The sequence below is a fragment of the Rutilus rutilus genome, assembly GCF_951802725.1.
Source record: "Rutilus rutilus genome assembly, chromosome: 17".
Taxonomy (NCBI): Eukaryota; Metazoa; Chordata; class Actinopteri; order Cypriniformes; family Leuciscidae; genus Rutilus; species Rutilus rutilus.
This window is the reverse complement of record NC_140230.1, coordinates 11,193,525-11,209,833: the sequence shown is the minus strand read 5'-3', so window position 1 is coordinate 11,209,833 and position 16,309 is coordinate 11,193,525. Positions and strand designations below refer to the sequence as shown.

The 16,309-nt window shown below is 38.2% G+C and overlaps 1 protein-coding gene across 4 annotated transcripts in view; it reads right to left on the bottom strand.

Moving 5' to 3' along the window:
- grb10b (growth factor receptor-bound protein 10b) overlaps positions 1-16,309 on the bottom strand; it is a 110,889-nt gene that overhangs the window by 41,526 nt on the left and 53,054 nt on the right. For all 4 annotated transcript variants that reach the window (XM_084384786.1, XM_084384788.1, XM_084384787.1 and 1 more), the window contains exon 5: positions 14,779-14,920. In XM_084384786.1, the coding sequence (XP_084240912.1) occupies positions 14,779-14,920 (142 nt within the window). The remainder of the gene's footprint in view (positions 1-14,778; positions 14,921-16,309) is intronic.

Below are 16,309 nucleotides of genomic sequence, written 5' to 3'. Positions count from 1 at the left end.
TAGATTTATTCAATTTGACCCTGTAAACACACATTTAGTTCCCTACAGTTTAAAGTCAACATGAAATCAAAATGGACCTATTTTGCATTCTTAAAGGTAGGATAGGCAATTTCGGAGAGGCTAGCAATAGCAAGCTAGCTTTGAAAGCATGAGATCCCACCCTTCCTTCAGAGCATCTCCAAACCTTTATCTATATATTTAGGCTACTTCTATTATTGAATGCTATCAAGATGTGAAGAGAGTTTCAACCAGTACAACAAAAAGTAAAAAGTAAAAAAAAAAAATATATATATATATATAAAAGGCTATACCTTTAATGCACGTTCCTGGTCTTATTGTGAACAATTCAAGAATTTTTTTTTGTCTAAATAATCATTCAGAATGTAACAACTTAAACGTGATTTCTCGTTTTAAATTTTAAATTACATTTTAATAAAATATACATATTATGTATTGTAACGGTCACCAGCTGGAGTGCCCTTGAGAGCCTCCAGAGGGCACTCCACATAAGACTATTATCACTCACAAACTACATTTCCCATAACTCACTGCCTGGACTCATCATCACTTATCACTGATCACATTCACATGTACCTCATTCACTGATTGCATTCACCTGTGTCTCATCATCCTGTTAGTCTCAGTCTATTTATACCATGTTCATTCATTCACTCACCGCGAAGTCTTGTTTAAGTGTTACACTGCAATTCCGAGCGTTTTCCCTGGTTTCTTGTCTTTTGGTTTATTTGGATTTCTTGCCTTTTGGTTTATTTGGATTTCTTGCCCTGTTCCCTGGATTACTCTTTTGCCTCTGGTCCCTGCCTGTTTGTTGGTTTGTTTGGACCGCCTACCTGTGTTTTGACCTTTTGCCTGTACACTGGATTATGCCTCTGGATTACCCACAATAAAACTGCGTTTGGATCTTAACCCTCGTGTCTCGGAGCAGTTTCGTAACATGTATGACATTTAGAGGTGAAAATGTGAAAACAGGCCATGCTCAGGAAGCCCCAGGCACTGTGGTCTCCGGGTCAGGGAATCAGGTCACGCTTTTTCAGAGACCTTTAGGACAGGGGTTTATGACAGTGCACCTCAGAAAGACAGTATTAGTATCTTGGCCAGAGGTGTCAAAAGTATTCACATTCATTACTCAAGTAGAAGTATAGATACTAGGGTTTAAAAAGACTTCTGTAGAAGTTGAAGTATCAACTCAAGCTTTTTACTCAAGTAAAAGTATAAAAATACTGGTTTCAAAACTACTTAAAGTATAAAAGTAAAAGTAATGTAAGGAAAAAAAATGCCATTAAGGACAAAAGCTTAGGCCGCGCCACAGGGGCCTATGTAGTGCACTATCCCAGCTCCTCAAAAAAACAAATTTTTCTAAAGGCCATATTTGACTATAATTATATTAAAATGTTGATGTTGAAAATTTTGGGATGATGCACTAGGCCACCTGTTTCAGCCGTATATATGCCCATAGAAAATTAATTTTCTAAATAAATAAGCTGAGGTTTTTAGTCTATATTGACCTTAACAATACGTAAATTAATTCATTCTGTAATGTTACAAATAACTAATAAAGACATGGTGGCAGTTTAACAGAGACTTAACTTTACTCCGCTCATAGTGCAATGCAATAGTGCAATACTGTCTTGTTCCTTGCTTTTTGAAGAGGCCAAACACATGTCTGCATTTTTCATTAAAGGGATATAGTTCACCCCAAAATGAAAATAATTTACTCACCCTCAAACTGTTTCAATCCTGTATGAATTTTTTTCTTCTGATGAACACAAAAGAAGATATTTTGAAGAATGTCGATAACCAGACAGTGGATGGACCCCATTGACTTCCATAGTAGAAAAAAAATATATACTATGGAAGTCAATAGCTACCATCAACAGTCTGGTTATCGACATTCTTCAAAATATCTTCTTTTGTGTTCAGCAGAAGAAAGAAACTGGTTTGAAACAACTCGAGAGTGAGTAAATGATGACAGAATTTTCATTTTTAACTAAGTGAACTAATCATTTAACAGAAATTAACTGTTGGCATATGTTTCACATCACTTCTTGCTTAGTTTGTCCTGTTGGACAGGACACACAGAAATACTGTCAAGTGTCACTTGTGACCATTGCTCTGAGCCATGTTTTCAGTGTCCTAAGAGCACTGAAACTTCTTTCAGTCCAGCCGATGAGACTGGGATGATTTGATCAACAGGCCTCTCATTTCAACAGACCAAGCAATGTTATTTTTTCATGTTTTATGGGGACTTTCCATAGACATAATGATTTTTATACAGTACAAACAAACTGTGTTTTCTACCCCCCATAGACTAACCTTACCTATCACAGAAAACTGTCTGCATTTTTACATTTTCAAAAAACAAAAGTCTGATTTATAAGCTGTTTTCTGAAAAAAGGACAAGGATTTCGGATATTGACATATTGGGGATATTTTGACCCTATAATGTAGAGTTGCACACACACACACACACACACACACACACTCACACTCACACTCACACTCACACTCACACTTACCTCTCTCTCTCTCTCTCTCTCTCTCGCACACACACACACACACACACACACCCAACACACACAACACTCTCTCTCTCGCTCTCTCACACACACACACACACACACACACACACTAACGATTATGTTAGTGTTATGTTACGATTGTCATTATATTGTAAAAACGTCTGTCCCCAAATCAATATTTGACGCAATTTGCCCCGTATTCTTGAGCACAGAACTGTTGATTTCTCCCTCGCTTACCGCATCTAGGTTTCCTTAGGACTCGGAGGAGTTTTGGTGCTTCGCACTTCGCACAACCAAATGTGACTACAGCCTCTCACAAGTTAGAAAGAAAACACAAAGCCAATCAGTTTAGCGATGTGTGTTCAGGAGGCGGGACTCAGATCTATTAACCGTTTGTGTAATTGGCCAATTTTTTTTTAACGACGACAAGCCGGAATGAAAACAAGCCGAAATGAACAAGGAGTAACGAGGCTATTTTTAAAATGTAAGGAGTAGAAAGTACAGATAATTGCGTAAAATTGTAAGGAGTAGAAGTAAAAAGTCGTCTGAAAAATAATTACTCCAGTAAAGTATAGATACCCAAAATTTCTACTTAAGTAATGTAACGAAGTATTTGTACTTCGTTACTTGACACCTCTGATCTTGGCAGTGATTCCTCCACAGCTTGTTTTAATTGGTGTCCCTTCTGAAAGAACTGTTTAAACCACTGTTCTCGGTCACGACTGTACTTAGCAGCCAGTAATCCAGGCAGGCTGAAACTTGCTCAGTGGGCTAAAGGATAAAATTGGCTCTTTGACTCTGGAGAAGCCTTAGACTAAACCACAGCCTGGCCAGTGTCCAAGCCAGCATCTGTCAACAGCTTTGTTGTGACTGGTATCAGCCCAGCAAAGAGAACTAAATGGACTCTGCAGACTTTATGCCAGGAACACCTGCATGTGTGATGTGACACGTAGACACATCTTGGTGGCTTAAACCAGCACGTACTGCATCATGACACAGATGCCTGGGAGGGTGAAGAAATATCTGTAATACACTAAGGTGTTACAGTACTATCTTTCTATGTAATTTAGCTACGTGGAATAAAACAGGAACACCTGACACACATTTCTCAAAATAACCTTTCAGGATCCTACACACAGCTCAGGTCTGAGCCCATAATTATTAGGGCCCAACCCCCAAGAGGCAAAGGGCCCTATTATTTTCCTTTGGTAAAAAAATAATAATAAACAATTCTCACACTTTCTGGCACTTTTGTGACCCTTAACATGCTCAAAAACTCTTGAAACGTTGCACACATTGAAATCATCAGCCATCAGGGCCGGGCACAAGTTATTGGGGGGTGGAGGGATGTTTGTGGGGGGCTCTGTGGCACACCCTTTTATATGGTTATATTTGAGGGCCTCTGTAGTGCCCCCCTTTTCACCTACAGTAACCAAACTTCATACAGTTATCGCCAGCCCAACAGGAATTTGGCTATTATGGGTTGTTTGAAAAACGCATGCTCTGGAATTTGGGCAGCGAGGCAATGAATTTATGGCGAAAAAAGGGAAACAGGAAGTGTGTTATAACTTCTGCATACATTGATTTTGATGAAATTTCAGCTGTGTGTTCATTGTAGGAGGCTGATCACATGGGTGTGACTATTGTGAGTGAAAGTTATAGTGCCACCAACTGGCAGCAGGAAGTGTGTCACTTTAAAAATGCTTTTAAAATCACCATCTTATTTTTGCCCGATTTGCTTCAATCTTCATTAGAATAATGTCAAGACACAGCAGATGTACACCTGTGAAAGGATTCTTGATATCTTGAATACTGTTGTATTTGCAATGCTTTAATATTCTTTTTGGGTGTTTTTGAGACTCTTAGCATGCTTCAAATTGCATGAAACTCGACAAACACATCATAGTTGTCAGCCATAGAAATGGGTGTGGAGGAGGGACTCTATAGCACCACCTTTTGACTAAAGTCGGGGGTTAGTTTTACCTACAGTCACAAAACTCGGTAAATATATTGCTCTCATCGAGCTGGACAACTTTCTAATTTACAGTCATTAGCTCTGACCAACAGGAAGTCAACTATTTTTATTTGAATGTGGATTATTTGAATCAAACTCTGAATTTTTAACTATTGCTTCAAAGGCCGATATACGATTCACACCAAACTTCATCAACATGATGCCAATATATTGAATATGCTAAATTGCAAATGGTTATTGGATATCTCAAACAGTGTTGCCATGGCAGGGGATTAAAAAAAGGACAAAAAAGGAGACAGGAAGTGTCTCATATTTTGTAAAATCATTGTTTTATTTAAATTCAATTAAGATTGTATGTTTGGTAATTGAACCTGAATGAATATAAAATGGATGTACTATATCTTTATTTTGTGCAGTAATTATGTCCAGTAAAAAATTTAAAAAAATAAAAAATTTAAAAAATAGCTAAAGGAAGTGTTTACTGGATAAAGGTTCTAGATGACATGACATTTGCTATATTTCAGATCAATATATTTGTTTTCTTAAAAAAAATTAAATAAATATATATATATATATATATATATATATTGAGATTAATTCATGACACTAAACAATATTCTCCTCTGAATTATATACCATTTATTTTTATATAAAATAATACAAATATTAGAAACTTTACAAATTTTGTGTCACAATATAGATTTTTTTTTTTTTAGATTTAATATTCTGGCTTTACTGACTGGTAAACTGTTTACAACTGCTCCTTAGATCTCACTCTGTCTCTGAGTGTTTGTGTGCATGTCTATGTTTTATTTACCCCTTTAAGACCATTAGATGAACCCTCCTTTATCTTTAGCTGAACCAGTTGTGAGTTTAGGGGACAAAGCTGGAGGATAAATAAATGGATTACAGCACTTCCCTGTAATCAAGATCCAAGCGGTGTTAGCATCATAGGGTGACATGTCTGGGTGAATGGTGAGCACGCACATAACATGGCGTGCATGATGGTGGTATAACTACAAACTTAATGAGGTAGCAAAAGGTTCAAGGTTCAAGCCCTACAAGGTTTGAGATACCACTATACTTGACTTGACTATTGCGTCCTTGAGCAAGACACCTGCCTGGAATAGCTACAATGGAAACAAGGCGCAATGTGTCTTGGAAAATTCATTATGATCAGATCACTGCAATCACATTCAGTCAGGGACGCATACGGCTGCATTGCATGTGTAGTGTAAATGTTGATGCGTGAAAGCATCAAATGATTGCGTACTAATGTACTGGATAATCACTGCACCAAAACAAGAATATTAAACTTTCTCAATACAAATACATAAAGTAGCAAAGCAGCATTTCTGACATGAGTTTTGGCCAACACGTGAGTTTTAAAGTGGTATTGTCAAGCATTATTAAAGGGATAGTTCACTCAAGAATTAAAATATTCGAATCGTTTACTCACCCTCATTTCCTTCTTAACCTCTATGGCTTCGCTTTTAATTTTGAAAACTGTCTCAGTGTTTTTTGTCCATAAAATGAAAGTGAGTTGGGTCCAATGTTGTTTTGGACCCCATTGACTTTCAGTGTATAGACAAAAAACAGTTTGCACCGTTCAAAATATCTCTTTTTTGTGCTCCGCAGAAAAAAAGAAAGTCATATAGGTTTGGAACAAGTCAATGAATCATTCACTCGACAGATTTGTTCAACAAATGCTGATTTGTTCTAGAACAAAACAAGTGAATGAGTGAGTGATTGAATCATTCACTGAACTGATCCATTAAAGGGGTCATATAATGCCATTTTTGTACAAGCTAATATGATTCTTTAGGGTCTAAATTAAAAGTTTGTAATATACTTTAATTAAAAATTCTCATTAGTATTGTAAGAAAACACAAATTTTACCTGGTCAAAAACAGCTCTGTTTTCAGCACGCCGTTTAAGTGCATGTGTCTTTAAATGATAATGAGCTTTGCTCACCCCGCCCCTCTGTTCTGTGGGGCGTTTTGACACAACACACATGGAGTGTTGCCTTGACAACAGAGGGTATATTTTGAAGAATGGCAGTGGGAGTCTCTGAGGACACTGTGCAACCGTATCAATTTGAACCGGAGTCGGAAAACAGGACGTTTCTGAATGGTTGGTTAACGTAATGTCACTTTGATCTATCTTTGTGTATACTGGCAGGGTAGAGTAGTGAGATACGAACGCTATGTGTTTACTGATGTATACGTTAGTTCATTGACAGAGTGATGTTACAGCTAATGGTCATGAAAAACTTTTTTTTCGGTAAATGTAGGCTTGTCAGTGATGCGTAACGTTAACTATGCAGTGTTAGGTACAACTGTCAGGGCTGAAGCACTAAAATTTTACTTATCTGTTTAAAAAATAACCAGTCTGTGAGACTATGACAGTCATTAGGCACATAAACAACACATACTCAGACAGGAGCTAATACCTTTTTCAATGTTCTCGTTTATAAAGCAGTCTGGTGAAATGATTCGCGCAAACATGAAAGCATTGACGTTGATCGTGGGGAATATTCCCTTCGAAACAAAACTCAGCCACTGCGTCTTCAGCGGTTCGGATTTAGGAACATCAAATGACTGCTGTGTTCGTTATTACACCCAAGAACAGAACACCACAATTGCTAGACGCCATTCTGCTCCACCATATGAACAATGCGGACTATGATTGACAGCTCGCTCACGAGCGAGGGCGGGTCTGTGTTGAAACGCTGCTGTCAATCAACAATCGTGGGAGGGGCGTCCGACCGTGTGACGTCACAAGGTCGAACGGCTTGATTTGAGACGGGGGAAAACATATAAGGAGATTTTTTTTTAAAAAACACTGGATGGATTTTTATCATTTTATGATGGTTGTGTACAGGCACTGCCAACACACATTTCAGTACAACCAACTTGTAAAAGTGCATGTACCATTATATGACCTCTTTAAAAAATGTTGATTCATTCCGAAACAAAACACTTTTATACAGATGTGCAACTGGTCTGCTATTGCTTTGTTGGGAACTTTGTCCATTGTCGGAGCAAAAATAGACAACGTACCTAAAAATATTGTGTATGTGTAACATTTAGGACACGGAGAGAAGAGGAAATGGTGAGGTGATGATCGATATGCTCCTAGAATAAAAGCAATATCACACTCTCAATCATGCTTTTGGTCTGAATATCAGCACGGCTGTGATTACCTGTTCTGATATTTAGAACAACACTCTCTTGCTTGTCTGTTTTTGTTTAAATATCACCTCCTGGTATGACAAAAAAAGACACAATGACCTCAGACCAATTGACAACCTCTGCCCATACCACACCTCAGCGTCTACAGCGAGCAATAAGCACTCCTCATTCTATCTCAAGTTGTGCCATATTGTGTGGGCTTGATGAGCCTGCAAGCCCTTCCCAGTTCTGGGTTATTTCCAGCCGCTTACCTCACCCTATGTAAAAATGCATCAACACATTAAAGTGAGGTAAGATAGTATTAAGCATATTGCTCATCCCCTTATTTCAGTTCCAGGCCTTCTCAGTGGGTGCCAGAACCTGATGTCAGTGAGTGCTTTAAATGGATTAAAGCCTTTGTGTAACTCTCTCTCTCTCTCTCTCTCTCTCTCTCTCTCAATCTCTCTCTCTCTCTCTCTCTCTCTCTCTCTCTCTCTCTCTCCTTCTCTTTTGCTGTGCTGTTGTGTTTTTGATAAGGGTGGAAGATTGTAGAATAGAATGGACCCTGTTAAATCTGTTACACATAAACTTTAAACTTGACTCAGGTAGGACACACATGAAATTCATATGATTTCTGAATATACAGAGCCATCAAATGGCCTGCTGGCTTGTGGAAGCTCTCTGGTTCGCGTGCCTTACGCGTGGGACCTGGGAGAGCAATAGGGGCCTGTCAGAAAGTGCCCGCAGCTCGGAAACTTCTGTAAACACAAATGTCTTGTTTCTTACCAGACGAGCAGGCCGACAGACATCTGCACTTCTTTGAGCATGCATTTCAGAAAAACTATCCGGGGGGTGCAAACCAGAGGCAGCTGTGGGAAGGTAACATGTAAAAGAGTCCAGAAACCAGCTTCATATCACACATGATTTTCAGAATGCTCCATGTTTTCTTTAAACAACGCTCTGCAGACATACCGCGGTGCAAAGGTGTATTTGAATACACATGCCAAACTTAAGTATGATGGTAGGAATCTAACAGCATAAATAGCAATTAATAGTTTCAAAATGGCATTTATATTAAAGAAAGAAAGCAAACCCTTGTGTGCTTAATTGTATTGAAGGTGCCTTTAGTACTGTACTTCAAAACTGTACTTACAGATAGTATAATGTTAAAAAAATAAAAGGCCAATTAAGCATACTTAATGAGAGCACATTTTCATGAATGTTTCTTAACACACTTATGTACACATTTAAAAAGTGCACTTTGTAATAATGCCAAATGAAAAGTTTTAATTGAATATGTTTTTTATAATCTTTTGTTGTGCTTTAAAGAAGTGATGATGTACTGACAAACACACTAAAGCACATGTAATTACCTGACTATCGTTTTAACTTTAATGTGTTATTTGATATTACATTCAAAGTTGGCATGAAATGGAAGTTGCGATAGTCTATACAGTGAAACGACTTCTTGAACAAGAAACTTTTTTTAGGGCGGGACTTGATTTTGTCCATCGGGAATTGATTGGATCATTGTGGTTTGCTATTTCTGTGATCTTATATGACAGGTTTGTCTCGCCCTCGTGTCAGTAAACATGTCATCAGAGAAGAGAAAAGAGAGGAGGTGAGAGCATATGAATTAAAATAAAAGATGATGAAATGCACGGATAAACCATTTATAATAATTACCGCATATTTTAAATGTATTAAATTGCAACATCATTACAAATGTGCAGTTACAAATATTTTTTAAATACACCCAAGTTTAAATAGAAATGATATTATGGTAGTGAAAAAAGTTAAAAAAAACTTTATTTAATTCATGGCTTACTTAAAGAATTGGTGAGAAGTACACATACGCATCATCATCTGACAGCAGATACTGAATCTGGACAACACGTTTTTTTTTTTCCTAATTTAAAACGTAACGACATTGCATGCTTGTAGTTTATTTTGTGCTTTATATATAGTGAAGCGATATAGGCCTACAGCGCGCTTCGCCGCATTTGCGCGTGCAATTGAAGAGTGCGCGCTACTGCAGTATAGCGGCTGAGAGGACAGGAAAGTCCGTTTTTCTGAGGTGAGAGACTTTGCGCTGCTTGTTGTTGTCATTGCGCGGCTGATAATCACAGATAGGCAGACTGAATCGGGTAATGTTTAACGCCTTTATCATTAAAAGTGCTAAGAAAAAACATCCATATAAAGTCTGACGTGCTTAAATCCAATGCGTTATTTCCTTGTATCGATACAATCGATTCATTACCTTTTAAAACGATGTTAGATCGATATATGTCGTCCGGAAGGCCAACTTGCCGAGCACAGATCTATGTAGTTGGATCATAGGAATATAAATCGATACATCGATGTAGTTGATGAATCGTTACACCCCTAGTGGTATGTCTGGAGGAAGAAGAATGAATCATATGATGAAAAGAACAATGTGTGCAGTTAAGCATGGTGGTGGCTCGGTGATGCTCTGGGGCTGCTTTGCATCCTCTAGCACTGGAAACCTGCAGCGTGTGGAAGGCAAGATGGATTCATTGAAGTATCAGGAAATCCAAGGAGAAAACATCATGCTGTCAGTGAGCAAGCTGAAGCTTGGGAGTCATTGGACCTTCCAAAAGGACAATGATCCCAAACATACCTCAAATTCCACCCAGGCTTGGTTATAGAATAAGTCCTGGAAGATTCTACAGTGGCCATCACAGTCACCTGACTTAAATCCCATAGAAAATCTCTGGTGGGATTCGAAGAAATGGTTGCAACACACAAACTCAAGAATATTACTGAACTGGAGGCCATTGCTCATGAGGAATGGGCTAAGATTCCTCAGAAACGCTGCCAGAAGCTGGTGTCTGGTTATACATCTCGTTTGCAGCAGGTCATAACAGCAAAAGGGTACAACTCGAAACATTAGTTGCCAATAAACCTTATTTGCAATGGGGGTTGAATAATTTCGATTGCAACTGCAGGTAACTAAACCATTAAAAGACAACAAGAACGGACAATCAAACAACTCAAACTGAGGGCTATAAATACAAAGACTAAATTATGTGAAACGTCTAGGTTACGACTGTAACCTCTGTTCCCTGAGAACAGGCGTCGATTTGACGCTATGGGGAACGCCTCCGTGTGAACCAGTGTCTGAAACGCTAATCACGGCAATCCTATTGGCCAGCGACAGCCTATGACATCACTACTAGTGCGACCCGGAAGTATATAAGGGGAGCCTGGAGAACATATCAACAACTTAACGTCTGAAGGGACTGCATCCGATAGGGAGGACTGCAGAAAGTGGCAGTAATCGCTCACAGACCGTACCATAGAGACGGGCAACCTGGAGAGTAGAACTCAGAATAGCGCTTTCTAACCCTTGCAAATGAGTGGAGGAACTCTACTCGATCCTGGATCTACACAGTGCTCCAAGCTCCTGTGGCTGCTGGGCACTCTGAAGGGACCCAGATAAGGGGAGCGCCTCCAGCTATAAGGTTAAAGCAGAAGTGCTATCGACCCTTTAAAGCAAGGAGAGTACAATCTTACGCTACTGGACTATCGAGGAGGCCTAGTGTAAGGCCTAAAACTTCGAAAGTCACAGGCGTCAGCACTGTGCAGTGCTTTTCTAACCAGAGGCTTTTCTAACCTATTTTTCCACACTTGTTGAGGCATCCGATAGGGAGGACAGTAGATAGTGGCAGTAATCACTCACAGACCGGATCATAGAGATGGGCATCCTGGAGAGTAGAACTCAGCATAGCGCTTTCTAACCCTTGCAAACGAGGGGATTAACTCTATTTGATCCTGGATCTACACAGTGCTTCAGGCCCTGTGCAGGCTGGGCACTCTAAAAGGGACCCTAATAAGGGGAGTGTATTAGGAACAGCAGAAACATAAATGAAATACAAAGAACCAAACTAAACATACTAATTATGACAAAGGTTCAGCTAATTCTTTTTAATATGAATTTAAATTATGATAAATTTTTCCCTTTAATTGCATTTAACATGCACATTAGTGGTGTTTTGTAACACATAACACGCAATTAAAAACACTCCACTGAAGTATATTCTTTTAAAGCTGATTCTTTTATATTCTTGAAAAAAATATATTTGGCACTGTCAGGTTGTAAAATGTTGTGGAGAATGTCCACATATGTAAATAGGTGATTTATTGTGAATGAATGAAAAAATACACATTTAAAGGCCCACATATGCTTGGGCTACTGTACAGACATAATAAAGTCATAAATAGATGTGAATAGTGAGAAAGAAACAAAATGTGCCAAATCCCACACATGTAGTGAGAAATGCCTTTACTAACTAAGAGCAAGACAAATGTCATTAATTGTCTTCAAAATCTGCAACAATCTTCCTCAATCCAGCTCCGCCTAACATTGTGTCTACACTGAAACACATACGTATGCAAACAATTATTTATTTATTTCGATTTTTACAAATATTTTGTCTAAAGGCTCAATAAACTGTTCCATTAAAAAAATTATAATAATTCTGATTATTTCATATATCAGTCTTTGCAGGGTTGAAATGGTGGTGATTTAGTTGACACATTGAGATGCACCACTTGCATCCTTTGTTAACAGAGTGTCATCACATGTTTGAGGGCCCTGCAACAAATATGTTCTCATTTTCCATATTCCAAAATAATGTCTGCTATTCACATGCACTTCACATTCAAACAACAGGCAATGTGCTTGATGTCTTGATTATATTTATGGACATCATCAGTCACTGAAGATTTGTCAGCTGTTTTAAATGACTTCCAGGCGTTCTTCTAGGTTGTTTTCTCTTTTGTACAGACCAAAAGCCTTCTCTAGCACTTAGAGCCCTACTGGGTTTCATCCACAGGACAATAAAAGTAAAGAGAGGGATAAGGGTAATTGATTAATGTCTGTAGCGATTTTTACGGTAACATTGGGACCATGTTACGGTAATAGTCCGTGGCCCCATATGGAGGAGGATAGCCTGGAGCAATGACAGGGCTTTCCAGGAATATACTGGGGCCTCAGTCAGATCACACAAGACAGCCAGAGGTCTAGAGATAGCTATATATACACACACACGCACACAACAGATGCTCTCACGCATGCACACAGAGAGATCCAAACAATGCATGTGCGACGTATACAAATAAATACAGGTGCCGGCAAATCATCACAGCCACAAATGCACACATAAGACTATCCTAAATGCGATAAAATGCAGTGCATGTGGCACAATCTTAGACATGTTACACGTTGCAACTTGAGTTCAAATCTGTCTTCCATCATTTCCCGATCAAACCTCCTCTCTTTTCTCAATAGTATCCCATCTGTCCTTTCCCGTTAACGACCAAAAGCCCATAAAAAATCAGAAAATAATTTTATTTTGTTTTGGATGAAGATATTATTACGTTTTAGGCGACATTCATGTGGACATAACTTTTTATTACTGCTGTAAGTGAGCTCTTACTGTAAGAGCACATGAGTCACACCATACAGGAAGTGACCTGTTTCTTAGGAAACCAGTGTCTGGACACATGTTAAAGCAATACACCACACTGAACTCCATTTCAGCACGTTTCAAAACCTATGTTGTCCCAACAGTATTTAACATCTAAAATCTCCAAATATGGCACAATGCGAATATCTGAGTCACATTTTAAGAAATCTTTTATGTGTGCTTGTTACACGTTACATATGTAGTTACTATAGTAATAAATATAAATAATACATAATTACATGCAAGTAACCCTAAACCAAACCTGGTAGCACTTTATTTTACTGTCATGTCCGCATGTATATACTATGTTCTTATTATAGCAATTACACTAATGGGTTATTAATAGGTACTAACCCTGAACCTATCCCTAAACCTAACCTTAACCCATGTAGTTACCTTATATTACCCAGTACTTTCTTTGGTAACTACACTGTAAGTACACATACTGTAAAATAAAGTAACGCAAAACCCTAATCCTAACCCAATAATAAGTACATGTAGTTATTTAATATTACTCCGTACTTAGATGTATAATTACACTGTAACAAGGACACCTTAAAATAAAGTGTAACAAAAACAAAAAACAAATTCCAACCAAGTGTGCTATTGGTTTTACTACTTTATTTTAAGGTGACCTAATTACATGTTACATGTACTTAATTACTATAGTAATAACAGTAAATTATGCATATTTACTGACCCTAAACCAAACCCTGACCCTAAGTAATTAATTAATATTACTAAGTACGGTAACACTTTATTTTACAGTGTCCTTGATACATATGTTACATGTACTTACCATAGTAATAACAGTGAATTATGCATAATTACATGCAACTAACCCTCAACCAAACCGGTAACACTTTATTTTACAGTGTCATTGTTACATGTTACATGTAGTTACTGTAGAATAACTATAAATTATGCATAATTACATGCAATTAACCCTAAACCAAACACTCATCTTAACCCTAACCCTATAGTATGTACATGTAGTTAATTATTATTACTTAGTACTTGAATGTAAAATTACACTGTAATATTGACACCTTAAAATAAAGTGTAACCCCAAACCCTAACCCTATAGTAGGTACATGTAGTTAATTAATATTACTCAGTACTTAAATATATAATTACACTGTAACAATTACACCTTAAAATAAAGTGAAACCCTAAGTACTTATTTGTGTAGTTACACTGTAGCAACGTCACCTCGTGGAAGAAGGAAGGAAAGACGTTTTTTAAGAATCTTTCTGAACATTATCACACATCAGATTCAAAAATGCGCCAGGTGTGATGTCACTGACATTAAAATAAAAGAATTACTCAAATTTCAATGTGTTCCTCACTTAAAGCAATCATATGGTTCAGAATACTGTTGCTTTGTGTGTGTGTATGTGTGTGTGCACGTGTGTTTTTTGGAGTACATTGGCCTGATGTTTTATAAAAATGTGTTGTGCAAATATTCTTCAGAATTTCTCCCATGGAAGAGAGAAAATATTGCGGAATTAAATAATACATAAATAATGACAGAATTTCTATTTCTGAGTAAACTAGTCCTTGCAGTGAAAGAGGAATGAGAACAAAGGATCTCTTACATATTTGCCTGAGGGCTGACACTGAGGTAAGGAGCCAGAGCTGAGTGTAGGGGAACTCGCAGGGCTGCAGAGCTCAGGAAAGGGATTGGGGATGGCAGGTAGAGAGGACGTTCGGTACTGTTGCTCCTCTTCCTGAAGTCTTCTGGAAGAATAAAGCAAAATCTCCGATTTAGGGTTATATTACGTACAAGAAACCTTGTCTCTAAGCCAAAATTATTACTGTCAGTCTCAAATTGTTGGCGGCTTTGGGCAGCATTAGCATTTTGGGCCATTTTTTGAAGCTGTTATTAGACAGGGAGTCCTTTTGAAGTGGGGACTTCAGAGAAAAGCTGAAAGACACACACACATTTGTGCCGTAGGTTTGAGAGCATGAGGGAGTGTGTGATATGGAATTCAGAGCTGAAGTCTGAACGGTAACCTCTGAGTGAACCTTTGCTTGAGTGAACCCTCGTTCACAAGCTCGGTATGCTCAACTTCCTGCTCTGATCCGCAGCTGAGAGGCAAAAACACGCTCACCAAATGGAAAGCATTTATTCTCAGAGGTTTCAGCATAACAGATCAATGGAATAATAACAATAGTGTCACTCTTGATGGAGGCAAAGAAAGCCAAGCTGAAAAAGATCATAGCGTGTGTGCTTCATTTAAGCTATTGTTTTGGAAAATCTTTGAAGTTTTGATGTAATTTGCTCTGCTTTTTGGTATTTCTTACGGCAAAATGTGCTCTGTGCGTGTAAGTGTTTGCACACTTACCGTACACTATATTAAAAAAATTCTGAATGTCGCTGTATTAAATAACACAATATCAAAGCAGGTATCGTCTGCAAACTAAATTCTTCACTAATTAACTTTTAACTTTTAACTATTAAGACTTTTGTGCAATTGGTCCCAAGGTGATTTTTAGTGGATGTATGAAGTCACTTCCCCTCAACTACAGGTGCACTTTATCATATTAACTAGAAACATGTTCCCCCAATGTTTAACAATAGGTTCAAGTACATTTTAGGGTAAGTTTACACGCCAACGATATGCTTAAATGGAGACGTTTTTCCTTTGAGTTTTCTGCGTACAGACAAAGCGTCATTGTCAAAACGATCCCCATTCACACGGATCCGTGAAAACAAATAAAACCCCTGTATTCTGCTGTCAGGCCATTAGATGGTGATGAAACACTATAGATTGAACACATAATACGCATTACGATTCCAAAATATTCAGGTTTTTGTTGTTCACATGAGAACGTTTTCAGAAACTTGCAATTTGAAACCTGTTTTCAAAACTTTGCAGATTTCAGGCACCCAAAATGCCATTGTCGTGTAAACGAATGGCCAAAACGCATAAAAGGTTTTACGTTTTTAGTTGAAAATGGTGTTGTGTAAACCATAGACATAATAGAGAGTAGACACCCTATTGGCCACTGGGCGCAAGAAATGCGGCCGCCGTCTTGATACTCCTAGTTGCGTAGCAGCAGAAGAAACAAGATGTCGAGCACTGTGCAGCATATTCCTGCTCAAATCGGCGGACCATCGCAAAC